General features: G+C 38.6%; 2 protein-coding genes across 2 annotated transcripts in view; one reads left to right on the top strand and one right to left on the bottom strand.

Annotated features, from left to right (window-relative positions):
• PPP3R1 (protein phosphatase 3 regulatory subunit B, alpha) overlaps window positions 1-6,202 on the top strand; it is a 64,701-nt gene extending 58,499 nt beyond the window's left edge. The window contains exon 6 of the mRNA XM_019718240.3: window positions 4,063-6,202. Coding sequence (XP_019573799.1) covers window positions 4,063-4,110 — 48 coding nt within the window. The 3' untranslated portion in view covers window positions 4,111-6,202. The remainder of the gene's footprint in view (window positions 1-4,062) is intronic.
• A 3,422-nt stretch (window positions 6,203-9,624) lies between these two features.
• PNO1 (partner of NOB1 homolog) lies at window positions 9,625-16,684 on the bottom strand. Its single transcript, XM_019718223.3, has 7 exons — window positions 16,397-16,684; window positions 16,010-16,159; window positions 13,791-13,874; window positions 13,544-13,604; window positions 13,190-13,307; window positions 11,224-11,294; window positions 9,625-10,520 (listed from the first exon to the last, which is right to left on the bottom strand). The coding sequence occupies exons 1-7, from the start codon at window positions 16,601-16,603 to the stop codon at window positions 10,453-10,455; spliced, it is 759 nt and encodes a 252-aa protein (XP_019573782.3). The 5' UTR covers window positions 16,604-16,684; the 3' UTR covers window positions 9,625-10,452.
• Between the last annotated feature and the right edge of the window lie 288 nt (window positions 16,685-16,972).

Here is a 16,972-nt window from a genome sequence, read left to right on the forward strand (position 1 = left end):
GAGAATCCAGAGGAGAGGCAAAGGAAGCAAAGAAAAAGTTTTGATTCAGTTAGGAAAGTTATCTGAAGGAAGATTTCCCTCCTTTTCTTTTCATATTTTATTTAGACCACACAAGGAAAAACAAATGACTTTGGTTGTGTGTTAAGTAAGCACTGAAGTAGCTACTTTGGCTTTATGTAGACTTTCACATTATCCTTTTAAGTATCTTCCTTCATCTCAAGGGGATACTATCTTTGCATTTTGTTTCAAAAAGTAGGGTGGTGCTTTAGTTTAAAGAACAGTCTTTTTGGAAGAGAGTTAGGCTTGAGACTTGAGACGTGGAACTGTTGCCAGGTGGTACTGCTACAGGTGTTTGTTATCCCTTTCGTTTCTCTTTCATCGTTATTGCCAGAGATCACTGCGGGACTCGCATGGACCGGCCTCGGACTGAGTAGGGCATGAGTCCAGGCTGGAGGTAGCATCATAGAGAGCAGCCAGTTTTCAAAAGAAGGAAAGAAAAGAAATTCCAACCTTTCAGGGGTAAAAATACAAGAATGGAAACCAAATCTCTTGACTAGAGTGACATGGAAGGGATGTATATAAATGAAGACTACTTGCATTTAGTAAATATAAAATGTAGTCTAAAATTACATATAAATCACCTGTAGTGGAAGGATATTAAAATATGTCTTTAGTAATAGAAATGATGCTATTTATACACTGAAGATATAAGCTAAATTTTGAGTTCATTTACCAGTATTTTTGATAAATTGCTTTTATTTGTCTTTTTCAGGGGCATAGTCCAGGAATAGAGAAAAAAATGTTTATTTTGTGTTTTATACCAACCTTTCTGAACATTGGTCAAGCCCATAATTTAGGCTTCACTGAGTTTTTTTAATTCTGGTTTCTCAAGCTATAACAGTGAAGGAGATGGGAAAAGCTATTTTTAAAGATCACATACTAAATATGTCTACTTTAAATTTTTCCGAGTACTTAACGTACAAATAAAATTAAGTGATTAGTGACAAGAGTAAAGTTAGTAGGTTGAAAACATACTTATTTTTGCTTCCTTTCAAAACTCCAATGAAATGAACCAGATTAAGAAGAAAAGGCAATGACCCCACAAGGACAGAGTGAACAGCAGAGGATAGCAACTAGATTTGGCAACTTATAATCAGTAAACTGATGACTGGCAGACAGGAGAAAAAGTGAATTCTAAGCTGTCGGCTTGGAAAGCTGAGAAGCAGCCTGGTTTACAATGCAGAAAGGCTCAGAAATTGGTGGCACAAGATAAGTGAAACAGGGGGTGAAGGTGAGGCTGACAACAGGAAAATTGCTTCAAGTCTGTTTACAGTGCAATTACAACACTAGGTCTCCTTTTTTACTCTCTTCAGACTCTCCTGCCCTTTAGAGGGACATTGGAGAGGGTGAAATAGAGTCTCTAGGCTAGGAAGCAGGAGGCATAGATGAGGGGTGGGTGTGTGTCTTTTGGGGGAATTAAGTGAAGATAAGCATATTTACACCTCCAGCCTTCTTCCTGCTACAGGAGACTTCCTGGCAACTAGCGTTAATTACACCCTCCAGCGAGGAGATGGGAAAACTGATCTCCCCAAAGCAGTGGTCCCACCACATTACTCCAAGCATAGCACACAGCAGCCCCACCATGTTTGTGGAGGTGCCAGAGCCCTTTCCACAGAGGCAGAGACCCACTCAGCAGACATCAGAGGAAAACCTCCATAGGGCATCTAAGGATGAAGCCACGTCCAGAAAAGAAGCTTGGAAAAACAGGTTTTGCAAGCCCAGTTAAAGCTTTAAAAGTAAAACAAATTCATCATCATTAGCCTCAGGAATATAACATTTAATCTTTGAAACAAAAACTGGATAGTATATAAAAGAGCTCTTGGAAATTTTCATTTAGAGATCCATTGTAGGAGATCTCACACATTGAATGCCAGAAAGAAAATGAAGAGAAGGAAATCATCAAAGTGAATCAAAGATAATGAGGCAAAAGTTATGAGTCTCCTGACTGAAAGGACTTACTAAGTACCAATATATTACATAAAAATAATCTGGACCTAGGTACATTTGTCATGAAATTGTAAAACAGTGGAGACAGAGATGGTTCTACAACTTCCAAAAGCTGAGGTACATGGGTGGGGCAGGAGCTTCGGACAAAGACTCAAGAATCATACAGCAGTGAATTTCTCAGTAGCAAAGTTGGTGGCTAGAAGACAGTGGAGCTGCATTGCCTTTACAGTTCTGAGGGGCAGTTATTTCCAAACTAGATTCTCTACCAACTCAACTAAATGAAAGAATAAAGACGTTTTCAGGGATGCAAGGCCTCCCTTTTTTGGAAACTGCTGGAGGATGTGCTCCCACAGTAGTAAGGTTATAAATCAAAAGAAGATAATGTGGGATCCCGGAAGTAGAGAGTCCAACATGAGAGAGAAGGAAATCTCCAGGAAGATCGTGAGGGGAGATCCAGAGATGATAGGCTTAGAACAGGTTGGAAAGATCTGGGAGTGATTTAAAGACAATGAAATTGATAGAATTATGTAATATATTTGAATTTATTTAGAACCAAAAGTTTGGGGTTGAATTAATGATAAATACATCTTTTCCTTTCTCAGCCCAGGAAAAGGTCAGATAATTATTAACTGTAGCAAAACAAATGTGTAGGAAAGCAAAAGTAGTCATTGTATGTGATTCTGTTCGGCCGTAAATAGTATTTTACATAGTCATAATTAAAATGCTGAGTTTCTTTCTAATCAAAATAAAGATAGAACTATTGGAAGGGTAGGAAGTATGTGGGGTAGGAGATCGGTGGAGCAGGTGTGTGAGAAAGAGCTAAGTCTTCGTTTTCTGTGCTAGATAATGCCTGTAGTTGTAAATCCAAGAAAAGGCAATGTAGGAATGTTATTTGAAAACCTGAAGCTAAATAATGAAAATCAGCTAAAAATTCTAAATGATTGCGTTTGTAGGTAAAAGGAAATAAAGAATGAGGGCAGGGCAGCAAACTGCTGTTTTCATAGCAGAAAATGTAGAACTATGGACTGTTTAAACTTTATTTTTCAAATAAAAAAATTTTAAGCAATAAGTTTGAATAAAAAATAATATAGATGCAACGATACACAACATGGAATAATCTCACAAATGTAATGTTTAGTGCAACAAGCCAGACACGAAAGATTTCATTTATAAAATGTATAAAAATAGACCAAACTAATCCGTGCTGTTCAAGTCCGGATAGTGGCTCCCTGTGTGTATGGTAGGGTCAGAGCCCGGAGCTGGCTGCTGTTGGGAGGGGGCCCGAAGGACAGTCCTCTGCTTGTGGTCTGGGTGCTGCTTACCTGGGTGTTTCCTCCGAAAATTCATCAAGCTGTGCACACTTATGACTTACGCACTTTCTTTATGCAGGGTATACTTATTATCCCCCAAATAATAATACAGGTAATTACACTTTTAGATTACCACATCAGTATTCACTGAGATGTCTACAGCTCTACATGTATTTGATTCCATGGGAAAATAATGTGCAGAAAATTTTATTCATTTGGAACTTTTTATAATACCTTCTAGAATAGACTGAAAGTGAAAAACCCATATTTGGTTTTTGAGGACTTTTATGGTAACATCTGGTTATCATTTACTATGAAACTACTAAGGTAGGGGTTGGCAAACTTACAGAGTGGGCCAAATCTTGCCCATGGCCTGTTGTATGTCTTTGAGCTAAGGAATTTTTTTTTTTTTTTTTGCGGTTTTAAAGTGTTAAAAAATGTGGAGAAAGAAAATGCGAGAGAAATGCTATGCAGCCTACGAAGCCTAAAATTTTTACTGTCTGGCCCTGGAATAAGTTTGCCAGCCTTTGTGCTGGCACGCAAGAAAATGCCTGTTTCCCTGGAAGAAAGGAGCCATGAAAATTCTAGCTCGAGGCAGTACAAGTTTAAAAAAAAAAAACACAGCTTCCGAAAATGGTTAAGATAATATGTTTTTAAATTGTAGTTTTGATAAGGTGTTTAGACTAGTAAAAAAAAAAAGAGTTTCTTCAATATGGCTAAGCTTGATTGTTCCCATCTGTTGCAGGTTGTAGGTGGCCTAGATATCCACAAAAAGATGGTGGTAGATGTGTGACTCTTTTTTTAAAGAGTACCACCCAACACTTTTGCTTTCTTCTCCATCTCTGAAGATCTGCTCAAGACGTCCAGCAATGCTCTCTGTGTATTTTTAAATGGAAGTATTTTTCTCTGTGAAGCCACATTTTCCAACATGAGCCTCATGAAGCCAACTAAGTGTTATTGAACTCTTACTCTCTCAATAACTCAGTGTAGCACTTTAAAGTCTGAAGGACAGCAACATGAAAAGAGCATATCAATGTGGTGAAGAAAGGGAAGGGGTTGGCTTTTTAATTTATTTTTCTTCATCTTTTATAACAAGAAAGTATCTATATATACATATGTAAATATTTATATATAGATATATGTAGCTTTCTATATGTGTAGTAGGTTGGCTTTAATTTAATATACTTGATTCAGAAACAAAATGATAGAGTACAAAAGTGCCAAGCAGAACGTAAAACATCCTTACTTTTATTTCACACAGTTTTATACATAGGTAGAAGATTGTACAATTTGAGCCGGGTGTTAGGCCAGCTACTTTCCTTTTCCTGTGCTTTCTCCTTTGAGAGATTGACAAAGCATTTGTTAACGTCCTATTATTTACTTTAATGACATTTTTGTAACAAAGGAGTTTGTAACTTTATTTATACCAATGAATATATTTCCAGGGACTATGTCTCATTGCTGAGCAGCTCTTACTACATCTCGGCTTGAGGAGAAAGTATAGTTCAGTGCTACTGCCAAGAGCTCGTTCTTGTGTTCATACAGTACTTGCACAAAGCTATGGCTGCTTCATTCTGTTACTGCATAACTAGGAGCCATTACAGTTATTAAATGTCCCTGAGTAAATGTAAGTTTCAGTTGTGATTTTATACATGAAGGCCAGAAGCCATGTGAGGCAATCATAATTTATCTTAGATATTAGTGAAAAGTACCTAAAGTAATTGTGTAACCACATAGGATATCCATTTGTTTTATTACATGGGTAAATAATTTGTCATTAAACCTATGTTTGAACCATAAATTTCCCTTCTGTGTTTCAAGAGACTTGCAGCTAATTTTAAAAAAACAGGTGATACTTACGTGCATGTATGTATCTAAACACCCACATATGTTTGTGACCTATATAGGAGAAATCCTACTCGTCAGTATGCCACAGAGGAGCACGATTTTATCCAAATTTATACCTCTTAAGTTTATTTACCACACGACATACAGTGCACGATGGTTTTCTTTCCTGATTTGACCATATTTTAATGGATGATGACTTAATAAATTTGTGTGATATAAAAGTAGTGTATCATGTTCCAACACTTACTATTGTCCCTTCCCTTTTCTGCAAAGGTACTGTTGGCTGGGAAAAAACATTTTGGTTAGCTTTCTGAGACAGTAGTCTTTCCCTGTATAGATTTCCAATAAAAACTGGTTTGATAGTCATGAGTGGAAAAGGGCAGGTTGAATTAAGGCGAATGAATCCTAAATTGGGCACCTGCCTGCCATCGCTGTTCCTTCAACTGAGTGCTGCACATCATGGGCTCTGTCTGTGAGAGAAAAATCTCGGTGCTTGGTGTCCTTGCATGACATGGAGTTTTGCATGTAGATCGATTTAAAATGTACCTCTTGTTTACATAATTTGCATAATTTTAAAAGATAATGTTGCCAAACTTTGGAAATGTTAATGTTCAAACTGAAAATCTCCACTACATGTAACTTTCTTCCTCTGGATCAGTACGTGGCTTATAATCGCAGCCAGTGGTTTGATCTGTTCCAGTGTCAACTGCCATGTGCTCTGCTTCAAGGGGGAACTAGTCTTTTGTGAATTTTTTGTACATAAGTATTTGTTACAAATATTTTAGCAAATGCTTTCTATTTCTCTTGCTTGTGCATATCTTGGCTGGCGTTACAGAAAAATAGTGCAAACATTATTTCCTTACTGGGGAATGAGGGTTTTTTCTTTTTCTTTTTTTTTTTAGTGTGTGTGGGCGGGTGGGGGAGGGGTGGTTTATGTTGAATGTTTAGTTTTTCTTCTGCATGAAACATCATGTTGTGGGATCTTTAGAAAACTTCATACTGTATGAATAAGAAAATAAAATATTTGCAACTTGAAAGTATTCAGTGGTTTTTGGTGGGCTTCCACAGTCACTAGATAGTCCTTTTTTCGTTCTTTTGGATTTTTCAAAAACTGATGTTTGATGTTTGACTATAAGCCATAAGTAAAAATGAATCTGCTTTATCACTGGGTAAAAACACAAGTCATTACGACTTAGAGCCCTATCTCATTAGCACTGTTCCTCTGCTTCCAGCTGTCTCAGCCTCCTTGTGGTTCCTGGAGCCCTCAGCTGGCTTCTGCTGTAGGCCTTTGCACTCTCCCCTCACCCAGATACCCCACAGCCAACGCCTCTAGGTCTTCGTTCAGGTATGTCATGGCTCAACAGGAATTCTCCTGGCCACCCTATTTAAATATAGGAATGCACCTTGGTCTCCTTTATCCCACTCTATGTGCTTCTTCCCTAGTATTAACCTCTTCTGATACAATTCACTTAATGTATTTTATAAATGTCTTTACCAAAAAGCTTGGCAAGGGCAGGAATTTGTCCTTTGTTCACTGGTAGCCTCAGTTGTCTAGAATTCTGTCTAGCCTTTATTGTAAAAAATTCTATCCAGTACTTTGTTACTCTCCATAAAAGACAAAAATCAGCATTTTTTGAGACTTTCAACAACTTTGTAGAGTTCCTACTACATGCCTGCCACTTGAGACACCTGTGGCAGGTAAATGACATACCTGGCCCAGATGAGTTATAAGCTGTTGGGGGTGTTTTATACCCAGAACACCCATATTGCCAGGTATGCACTAGTTATGTGATAACTGTGCACTGGATTCTTTGACCCCTTAGACTTCTAGGAGTATAGGATTAGTTAAGCCTAAACCGATAGATGCATTTAAGCCCTAGGTCTTCCTTTTTTTAACCTAGTTCTAATGGTCTTAAGAGTAGAAAAATATGTCTCAACAGTGAAACAGCAACCCACAGAATATTTGTAAATCATTGTAAAAGAGATTGCTATCCGCAATATATGAAGAACTGCTACAACTCAACAACCTGATTAAAACATGGGCAAAGGACTTGAATAGACATTTATCCAAAGAAGATGTACAAATGGCCTGAAACACATAATAAAGAGATCCTCAACATCACTAATGTAGATTCAAATCAAAACCATGAGATAGCACTTCATACCCATTAGAATTGCTGTTACCAGGAAAAATGTTGGTAAGGATATGGAAAAATTGGAACCCTAGTGCATTGCTGGTGGGAATGTCGGATGCTGCAGTCACTAGGGGAAAGAGTAAAGTGATTCCTCAAAAAATTGAACATTTACCATATGATCCAGCAATTCCACTTCTGAGTACACACCCAAGAGAAGTAAAAGCAGGAACTTGAATGGCTGTATATACATGTTCAAAGCAGCGTTACTTACAATAGCCAAAAAGTAGAAGCAACCCAAATGTCCATGACAGATGAATGGATAATCAAAATGAGGTCTATACATAACAACGGAATCTTACTCAGCCTTAAAAGAAAGGACATTTTGACACATGCTACAACATGGATGAACCTTGAAGACGTGAAGTACAATAAGCCAGTTACAAAAACACAAATACTGTGATCCTACTTAACCAAGTTCCTAGAATGGTGGTCCAAGGGTGGGGAGGAGGCAAAATGGGAGTTCATGTGTAATGGATACATTTTCAGTTGGGGAGGATAAAGTTCTGGAGATGGATAGTGGTGGTGATTGCAGAACAATGACTATACTTAATGCCACTGAACTGTACACTTAAAAGTGGTTAAAATGGTAAATTTTATGTGTCTATTGACTAGAATTTAAGAGACTAGACAAGATGGTGAAAAATAATCCTTCTGAATAATTTCCAGGTCTTAACCATTCAAGCTCATGTCTTGAAATAATCCTTAGTCTTCAAAAATTCCCACGTGCTCAAAAATCTCGTATTAGCTAACATATTAAACTAAAAGTCCACTGCTACTTCAACCTGTCACTTTCCTTGGACATTATAAATCTGTCAGCTACCAGATCAAATTAGCAAAGTCCTTGCTCTCTCAAACCTAAAGATGTACTGGTTTAACCAAATTAGTAATTAAAATTTGCACAATATGAGCATTTTGCAAGTTGTAGGATGGCTATGTAAATTGTTACTGTATATTTCCAGTAATCTTAACAAGCATGCTGTCCCAATCGTAACAGGGCTCTGAAATCAGGAGATTTAGGTCTCTTTCCCAGATGCTCAGTGAACATGAGCTTTCTTCTCTACCATCCTAGTTCGAGGTAGTATGAGAGTTGGAACCCAAATCGTCTGGAATGGTTAGGAGGAAACATGGTTTCCTCCCTTATCAGCCACCAAATACCTAAGAAAGTACTCCTCAGGCCCATTCCCAGCTCATAAATATGTAAATCATGTATCAGAAATTGTGCTAGATACTGAACATCCAGCCATGGGGCTTTAGGGTGAGAGGCATACCCTGTAATTACCGTATAGCATGACCAATGCCACAGAAACGGGTAAACATGGCTCAAGTTTGAGGTATTAGACTTAGTGTCCAGGACTTAAAAAAGGCTTTCATGAAGTGATTTGATCCAGGCTAAGATCAAACTATCACTGTGATATAGTCAGATTTATTACCTCTTCATTCCCATTCCAAGAATTGGGTTTCCTCTAACATTTTTTTCTCTTTCAAAACCCGAAGGAGTACTGCTTCCCCAGGAAGGGGAGATGCTTGACCAGGGAGGGGCCCAAAACTCAAGGTGCTAAATCCAACTTCAGCATTCTCAAATTTTTGCAACTGCCAGAGAAATACATTTACTCTCCTGCATTACCAATAGTTCTACCTACCTAAGAAATCTTCAAAAGGAAGTCAATTCAAACAATATCAAAACACAACTTTAAGAAAATCTGCTTCCTGGTCAAAATTATACATTTCCTTAAAAATCAACCCAAAATATTTATGGTTACCTAGCAATGGCTCATTTCAGTCCTCAAGTTTTGAAAACCTGATTAAAACTGTGGTCCCACTCCCCAGAAAAGTATACCCTAAGTAGTCAGTTTTGAATATGACTTGCTGGGCAAATCACCGGGTGGGCAAGTACCTTCTGAAGTCTCTGCAGACTCCAGAATAAGAAAGTCCCAACAAATTCTTTTTCAAAAAGAGATGAGTGAAGAGATTTGGTACAGTCACAGACCATGCTCTCCGTGCTGCTGTGGTGCCAAAGGAAAAAAATTTATTTTGGGTGGGAAATGTTCCCAGCAATTTCCCATTGGCGTCTCACTGTAATATGTAAGTATATCCAATCCTATACAAAGTACAAACTGGTTTGGGACAGTGGCACATGCAACTGATATAAAGAAAGCAGAAGCTTAATAAGAATATTTTTTCTAGTTTTTACATGAACTTTTTAATACTCCCATCTTAAAAGTTGAAAAAGTTTTGGTTAAGGGTTTGAGAGATGTACCAGCAAATGTAGTACCATACATGTTTAATGAAGTGAATTTCTTTCACTTAAAAAATGCAGAAACTGAATCAGGTAATATTTAAACAGGCAGACACTAGTTCAAACAGTCCATTACATTTGCAGAATACAGTAAGGAGTAAAGTTAGGACGAAAAACAATCTTTTACCGTGTTTCACTGTACTTAGAAGAAATAGATCCATCATTGGTAAGGTCTACTCCCATGATACACTGATAGGAAAAATAATACTCTTTCATCATGTCAACTTGTGATAAAGCTTTGTCTTCAATTTTACAAACTACAGAACAGGTACAAATAGCCTTTTTCGTTCACACAGTATATAGCCAAACTGCTGCTTATGACCCAATTCTAAAATAGTCACACACCACCCAGTATTAAGGGTCATGATTCAGAGTTTTCTCAGACAATTCTTTAATTACAACTCAGAATGTTTACAAATTTATAAAGTTATAAACTTATAAATAACTTACAAATTCATACAGAACTGTTTAAACAAGAAGTTTCCCTCCAAATAAGAGAATTAGAAACTATACAAATCTGCTACATGTGATTTAAAATGAAAACAAAAAATTGTAAGTTGTATTAATGTTTGGCTATAATAATGGTACTAAATTTTGATATTTAAACTACCCTTAAAGCTGTTGAGTGTGAATATCATCAAACTTTTCCTTTCTGTTTATGCTTCTGGCTGAGAACTGAAGAAGGGACTGCGGTTTACAGTGACGGAAAAATTCTTCACGTGGTTTCTTGTGACCACCGGGAGAGGGTAAGGTCTTTTTCTTTAGAGTCCAATGACAAGAAGTCTCTGATTTGAAATCAGAATCGATCTGCTGCTCTGCTAGCCACAGCTCGAATATTGCCATAAACCTTTGATGGAGGATTTCCTGTAGAGGGGAAAAAAAACAGCTTACCTATCTATAGAAATATACTCACATATTTTGAAGCTACATGGAAAATAGTCTACAAAACTCTAAAACGAACGGGCATTTCCCACTGGATCTATCTTAAATCAACAAAAGACCTAACAAGAAACCATACCCAAATATTCTCCAAAAAACATTTTAAATCCTAATAGCCAAAACTACCAAGTTGTCAAAGTATTTCAAAAAGAAGCTAGTTAGTCAGACTTGGGCACCAAGGGAGAATCCCAAGTGTTTTCTGAGCAAACTGTTTTAAGCTCCTGTAACCTTTATCAGACCTTACTGACTTGGCTGCCCTCTGCGAAATGGGTATAAGTGGATTAAGTTGACTGGTGCTGTCAGCGGCTTCCTTTCTGTTGAACCTAAAACATGGTGTTGCTGCTGCTATTCTGAAATGGCTTTTCTGTGCACCTCATCAGGAGAAGGCAGCAAAGATTTAAGCAACATAAGCCAATAAACCCTTTCTGTTCTCTAGCAGACTGACAGGTGGAATCCAAATAAAAAGATGCCTACTTTTTTCTCTTAGGCCCACATGTGCCAACCCCTAGGCGTTTCTCCTTGCTATCTTTAGCATCACCCTCAACTGACTTGCAACTCTGGTTTGAGTTCTTAGATTTCCTATTCTTTTCTTCCCAGAGAAAACACCAAAGAAATAAACTGCTGTTACCCAGGATAAGGTTGCAGATGGCAGTTCTTGCCATTTTGATGTTTTGGAAAGAGCCAAGGATGTGAACTTTCCTACAAGAGAAAAAGTGAGACAAGTTAGCAACAAAAAGCATTTCCTTAAACTAAATCCTGTAATCCAGAAACTCCGAAAAATCACCATGGATACAGACTCCTAAATAAAGGCAGCAGTGATAATTGCACAACTCTGTAAATATGCTAAGGACCCACATTGAAAGGGGGAATTTTATGGTTTGTGAATTATATCCCAGTTAAAAATTGGAAAAGTCATAAACTAAAAGTAAAATAAAAAAACAAACATTATTCATAATAGCACCAAACTGAAAACAACCAAAACGTTCATCAACTGAATGGATAAACAAAATGCAATATATCCACACAATGGACTGGTACTTGGCAATAAAAAGGAATCACTGATACACTCAACAAAATAGAGAGTTTCAAGACAACATGCTAACTAAAAGAAGCCATGCACCAAAGACTGTCTACTGTAAATTTCTAGAAAAGGCAAAAGCATAGTGACAAAGCAGATCAGTGATTGCCTGGGGACAGGTGGGGCTGCAAAGATGCACAAGGAACTTTTGGGGTGATGGAACTATGTGAGTGAGGTGAGACTATAGGACTATAAAACCTTTGCCCCCAAACTCAGTGAACTGTATACTTAAAGCAGGTGAATTTTATTGTATGTAAATTGCACTGCAATAAAGCTGGTACAAAAATTACTGTGATTCCCCAAAAGACCGAACCGGACAATCAGCTCTAATGCATCTTTTGGAGCAAAAATTAATATAAGACCCGGTCTTGTATAATATAAGACCAGTTCTTATATAATACAGTATAATGTAATATAATTGAAACACTATAAACCACGTCTTACATTAATTTTTGCTCCAAAAGACTCAGAGCTGTCCAGCTAGGTCTTATTTTTGAGGAAACACGGTAGTTCAACTAGTAAATTTTAAGTTAACACATAAATAAACATAAATTTAATATGTACTACTCATCATTTGATCAGCAAAACAGTTACATTTTTAGATTTCTAAATTAAAAGCTTTTAGGGCTATATATGATTTAAAATGTGGTACATACTTCAAAAATTTTGAAATTTCTAGTTCAAAACTTTCCCCCGGCTCCATAGTCCCAACTCTAGGCTCAATTCATAAAATAATACACCTGTCCTCAGGTAACAAGGGCCACCAAAGTCATACTATAGTTGTCCTTAAGGTATAAAAAATAAGTCTAAAATTTAGATTCTATATACAGTTAAGCCCCTCAGTTTACAGCAAAGATGAAACAATTTCAAACAAAATTATTTCTGGATTCAGTAGCAGGCAGATCCCTCCTCCTCTAGTCAGTTGCTTCGTGTCTCAACTTTGTGGCATTATGTAATCTTGGAGCCATCTGCCAGTAATCCCGACCTAGCAGCACAGCAGCTTCGACCTTAGAGCGTCATCCTAGCTTGACTTCCTGCATCCTTATTGTAAGCCCGTATCATCTTATGTTCACATGTAACTGCTCTCTAGTTTTTCACCCAATGTGCACTATTCACCTTCCTTTCATGAAAGGCCTTTATATATTTACACACACACACACACACACACACACTTTAAAAAAGGAAAGCCTCACAATGTCATTTAAAACACCTACTCCTTGCTCTCCCTACTGCTTTAATAGATTCCCCTGAGATACTATTTTAATCTTCACCTGTCATGCAATTTCTTTTAATAGAGTCTAAACATTTCCTTCATAGGTAACTGAGAAAAAAGCTATAATTTCTAAGGTTTCCTCAACTAACTTAATCTGCTTTCAAAGTAGGTTAGCTAGAATCATATACAGACAAAGATTTAGTGGCAACATTATCCATAAAATACAATCTTTATGATCTTTTGAAACCAGCAAAAGATCAAATATAAATCACAACAGTAATTTTCTTAAGATCACATACTTACACATCAGCCAAAACTATCCGCGTCCGTGTCACGTTCTCTATGGTGAATTTGGTTTTTCCTCCTTTGCCAGCGATTCTTCCTATTGCCCTCGACAGGTGGTCTCCCTTCAGGGGCTTCACTAAATAAGAAAAGCAAGACCTCTAGGCAAGCCATTCCAGTACACCGCCCACTTCCACGTCAAGTTTACTCATTAATGAAAATTCTCTACTAAAAGACACAAAATGCACATTTTTTGGAAAAAAAACTGCTAATACAGCTCAATTGATGCTATTAGAAAGTGGGGAGTCACACACAATACAAAGTCAGCAGTGTAAAAGTACAGTATTTTGTAATAAAAGACTACCACATACTCACCATCTGTAATTTCAAAAGACTCTAAGAAGAGGTCATCCAACCTAATGAGGGCAAGTGCGTCCTACAATATAAAAATAAATACTGTGACGCCTTTCCACTTAGATAACTGAGAATGAGCATTAAGCTAAAATTTACAAATTGTACAATTATAGAAAACTCAAATGGAAAAATAAATGCCCAAATCCACTGAAACATTCATACCGAGTATTTTTCAAGCCCCTATTTCAGATGTCATGAAATCACTCACCTCAACCTGAAACCCGAGAATAAAGGCTTTCACAAAATCAGCTGCTTTTGTCAGAGCACTAACATCCTTGGTTTCTTTACAAGTCTGTTTTAAAAAAAAAGGCACAAATTGCAGGTGGGCATGAAGAAAATCACATTCTAACAGAATGCTAGGAATGACCTTGCCCATTATTGTAATTTCCTTCACCACCACCCGCCCCAATACTTTCTCTCTGACCAAGTTTTGGGTGAGGTAAGTACTGTGTTTAATTTGCAAAACAAAACTTGCCCGGCTAGAGCTGGACAGTTCTGCCCACAGACTGTCCAGTGTCTGGCTGCACGCCAGGGCTGATCTGCTCTGGGGTTAACAGCCAGATGCCGCTGGCGCAGCACACTCGCTCACAGGCTGAAGCACTTCCATCCTCAGACCACCAACTCCAGTACTGACTACCAAGAATGGTGGAAGCAGGGATCCTGCCCTCAGAGTTTATCCGATAATCACAGAAATAGCTGCTATTCAGAAAGTACCACTGTATATGACACGTACTACAAAGATGCTTGACACACTCTAGTTCTAAGCTTCCTGACAACCCTGAATATTAAGTGATATAAATACTTTATATTTGAGGAAACCAAAGTACTAAAAAGTGAAAAAGGTAAAAAATTCAAACCCAGGTCTGATTGCAGAACTGTTATTTCCACTCTCCCACATAGACTCACAATCTAGTTTGGCAAATTTAAAATCATACAAGGGTTATGTAATGACACATTTAAAACTAGATCCCAGCCCCAATCCCGTATGTGACCTTGGGCAAGTCCCATAGATACTCTAGGTCTTAAGTTTTCTCATCTGTAAAATAAGGAGGTATGAATAGGAAATCCTGAGAGGTCACCACTAGCATCAAGATTCACTTATGATCTTGATGACTTTGGCAGACACTCCTTTGACCCTCAGTTTCCTCACATCCATAAGCCGGGGATATGTCAGCTTCCTCATAGGGCCAAAATGGAGCAATGCACGCCAAGCACCACTGCTTAGCACACAGCAGTATCAACGAGTGTTAGTGATGACGCTGCAACACATATGACGGCTAAGTGCAACGACAGTTTAGTCACTGAAGACACAACTGAAAAATGGAGTGATCATAAAGGAGAAAGAACTTGAGCTAGACCCTGGAAGATGAATGGCACCCAGGGAGGAAGACAAAGGATGTGGGGAGGGGAGGGCCTTCATGAGAGAGGAAAGCCATGCGTATGAATGGACATAAAGATGTTCAAAGAGATGGTGAGACGCCTACTTGAAAGGCAAGTTCAGTCAAAAACTTTTATCCTTCAGAGACACTGAAGATAACAGGGTATCATAATAAAATCAGTGTGATCTGGGAACATGAATCTGGCTCTGGCATACAGGATGGAGTGGTGAACGCACAAAGCAAGGAAGCAAGGGAAACAAGTTTTGGCATGAAACGATAATAACCTGAATGAAAGTGGCAAGAACCTCTACTGTCAAGTTTGATATTTTAAACTTTACCAACTATTTGGAGTAGTGCCTCTCAGCTTTATTCCATTATTCTAGTCCCTCAGCAGAGAGGAGTCTATACCAGTCCTAATGGCAGTATAACAATCCTCAAAAAGAAAGATATAATTAATTTTGGTCTTTGATTCTGATACAAAATTGGCACTCAGAAAAAGCCCAGTCAATTAATTTTAATTGTATAACTCCTGGACTGATACCATGGAATGAAAAAAATATATGCATATATGTATCAACATAGATGTGTGTGTACATATATATGGGTGTATATATATACACCCATATATATGTATGTGTGTGTATATATATATAAATTTATACTTATTCTCAAAATAATACATTTTCCCCCAAAATAATACCATAAAATATATACTGCCTGTATTGCAGCACATACTTCAGCTCATTAATTACATACTATTGTTTATGACAACCTCTTCACTTGGTCTTTTCTCAACCCAGAACATTATAAAAAATATGCACAAGAGAACAGTATTTTGGTATGACCGCAGACTCAATTTATGAATTCAACTAATATGTATTAAATGCAGGCTCAGAAAGCATTTGAAAAGTTCAAAAATCACTAAATTAGAAAACTGGGAGAAAAACCATTTAACAAAATAAGTCCCAGGGAGGAAAATCTATTCAGGCAGTTTCATCCCTGCAGGAGAAACCCTAGTGCATCTGGAAAAGGCTGACATTCTCCTTACCCTGATTTCTACATTCCTCGATTTCAAGTTAAAGCGTATCTGAAGTCCCAAGTGCTCTACAATGGGAGTAAATATCTTCATCCAGTTTTCTTTTAATGGTGTGTATCTGTTAGCTGGGACTGGAATTTTTCTTGTTTCTTCTTTCCCATCCTACAATACAAGTACACACAACTCAGGAGATGTCTGGAGAAATGGGGGCGGAGTTGTAAAATGACAGCTGATCCTCCAAAAAGCTTCCTTTAACGGAACGAATTAAACTTCAGCAGAGTCAATTCTCTAAAAACTTCACCCCAGAAGAGGCCCCGCAGCTTCAACATCACCCAAAGGCCACCGGCTTCACCACCCTCGGGCCTCTACCCCGTTCCTGTCCTATGGTCCCGCCAGTACCAGGAACCTGTCCCCGGAGAGGGGCGGGAAGACAGGCCTCTTCGCGGGCCGGGCCTCCCCCGTGTCCATGGGGCCCGCGTCTCCGTCCTTCCCCGCCGCGGAGATCTCCTCGGCCGGCCGTTTCTTCGCTCGCCGGCCACCCTTGCGGGTGACCTGGGTGAAGCCGTCCTCGGCCCCGGTGCTCTGTGCCTCCATTTCGGTCGCCATCCCTAGAAATCTCCGGGAACAGCAGGCGCTTCCGGCTCGAACACGTGCGCGGCGGCTCCGGCGTTGGTCAACCCACCCCAGGGCCCCGCCCCCTTTCCTAAGGGCCCACGCAGGGGACCTCCAGCCCGATTTTGTGTTTGCTTGTTGGGAAGGAAGGGGGGCTGTCCTACAATATGCCTTAGTCTTAGGGTCTCCCTCTGGTCCCGCCACTCACAGCCAGAGCATTTTGTGATCTCTCATCTGAATATGTGCTAAAGGCAGTACGTAAAGGCGATGAACTAATTTGTGCCATCGGTGAAGAAAAATCTTGTGTGACTTCAGGAGCACATCTGGCATTAACTAAGACAACTACATCCAGCTTGCTAGGGC

The sequence above is a fragment of the Rhinolophus sinicus genome, chromosome 2, assembly GCF_057876585.1.
Source record: "Rhinolophus sinicus isolate RSI-liver-muscle chromosome 2, RSI-T2T, whole genome shotgun sequence".
Lineage (NCBI taxonomy): Eukaryota > Metazoa > Chordata > Mammalia > Chiroptera > Rhinolophidae > Rhinolophus > Rhinolophus sinicus.

Bases quoted from the DNA above. Each gene is read 5' to 3' on its own strand.
- PNO1 (XM_019718223.3), bottom strand. From the start codon at position 16,603: ATGGCGACCGAAATGGAGGCACAGAGCACCGGGGCCGAGGACGGCTTC. The intron at 13,875-16,009 runs GTAAGGAGAATG...TTTTTAAAACAG, and splicing joins CGAGGAATGTAGAAATCAGG to ACTTGTAAAGAAACCAAGGA. The intron at 13,605-13,790 runs GTGAGTGATTTC...TTTATATTGTAG, and splicing joins TTCTCGGGTTTCAGGTTGAG to GACGCACTTGCCCTCATTAG.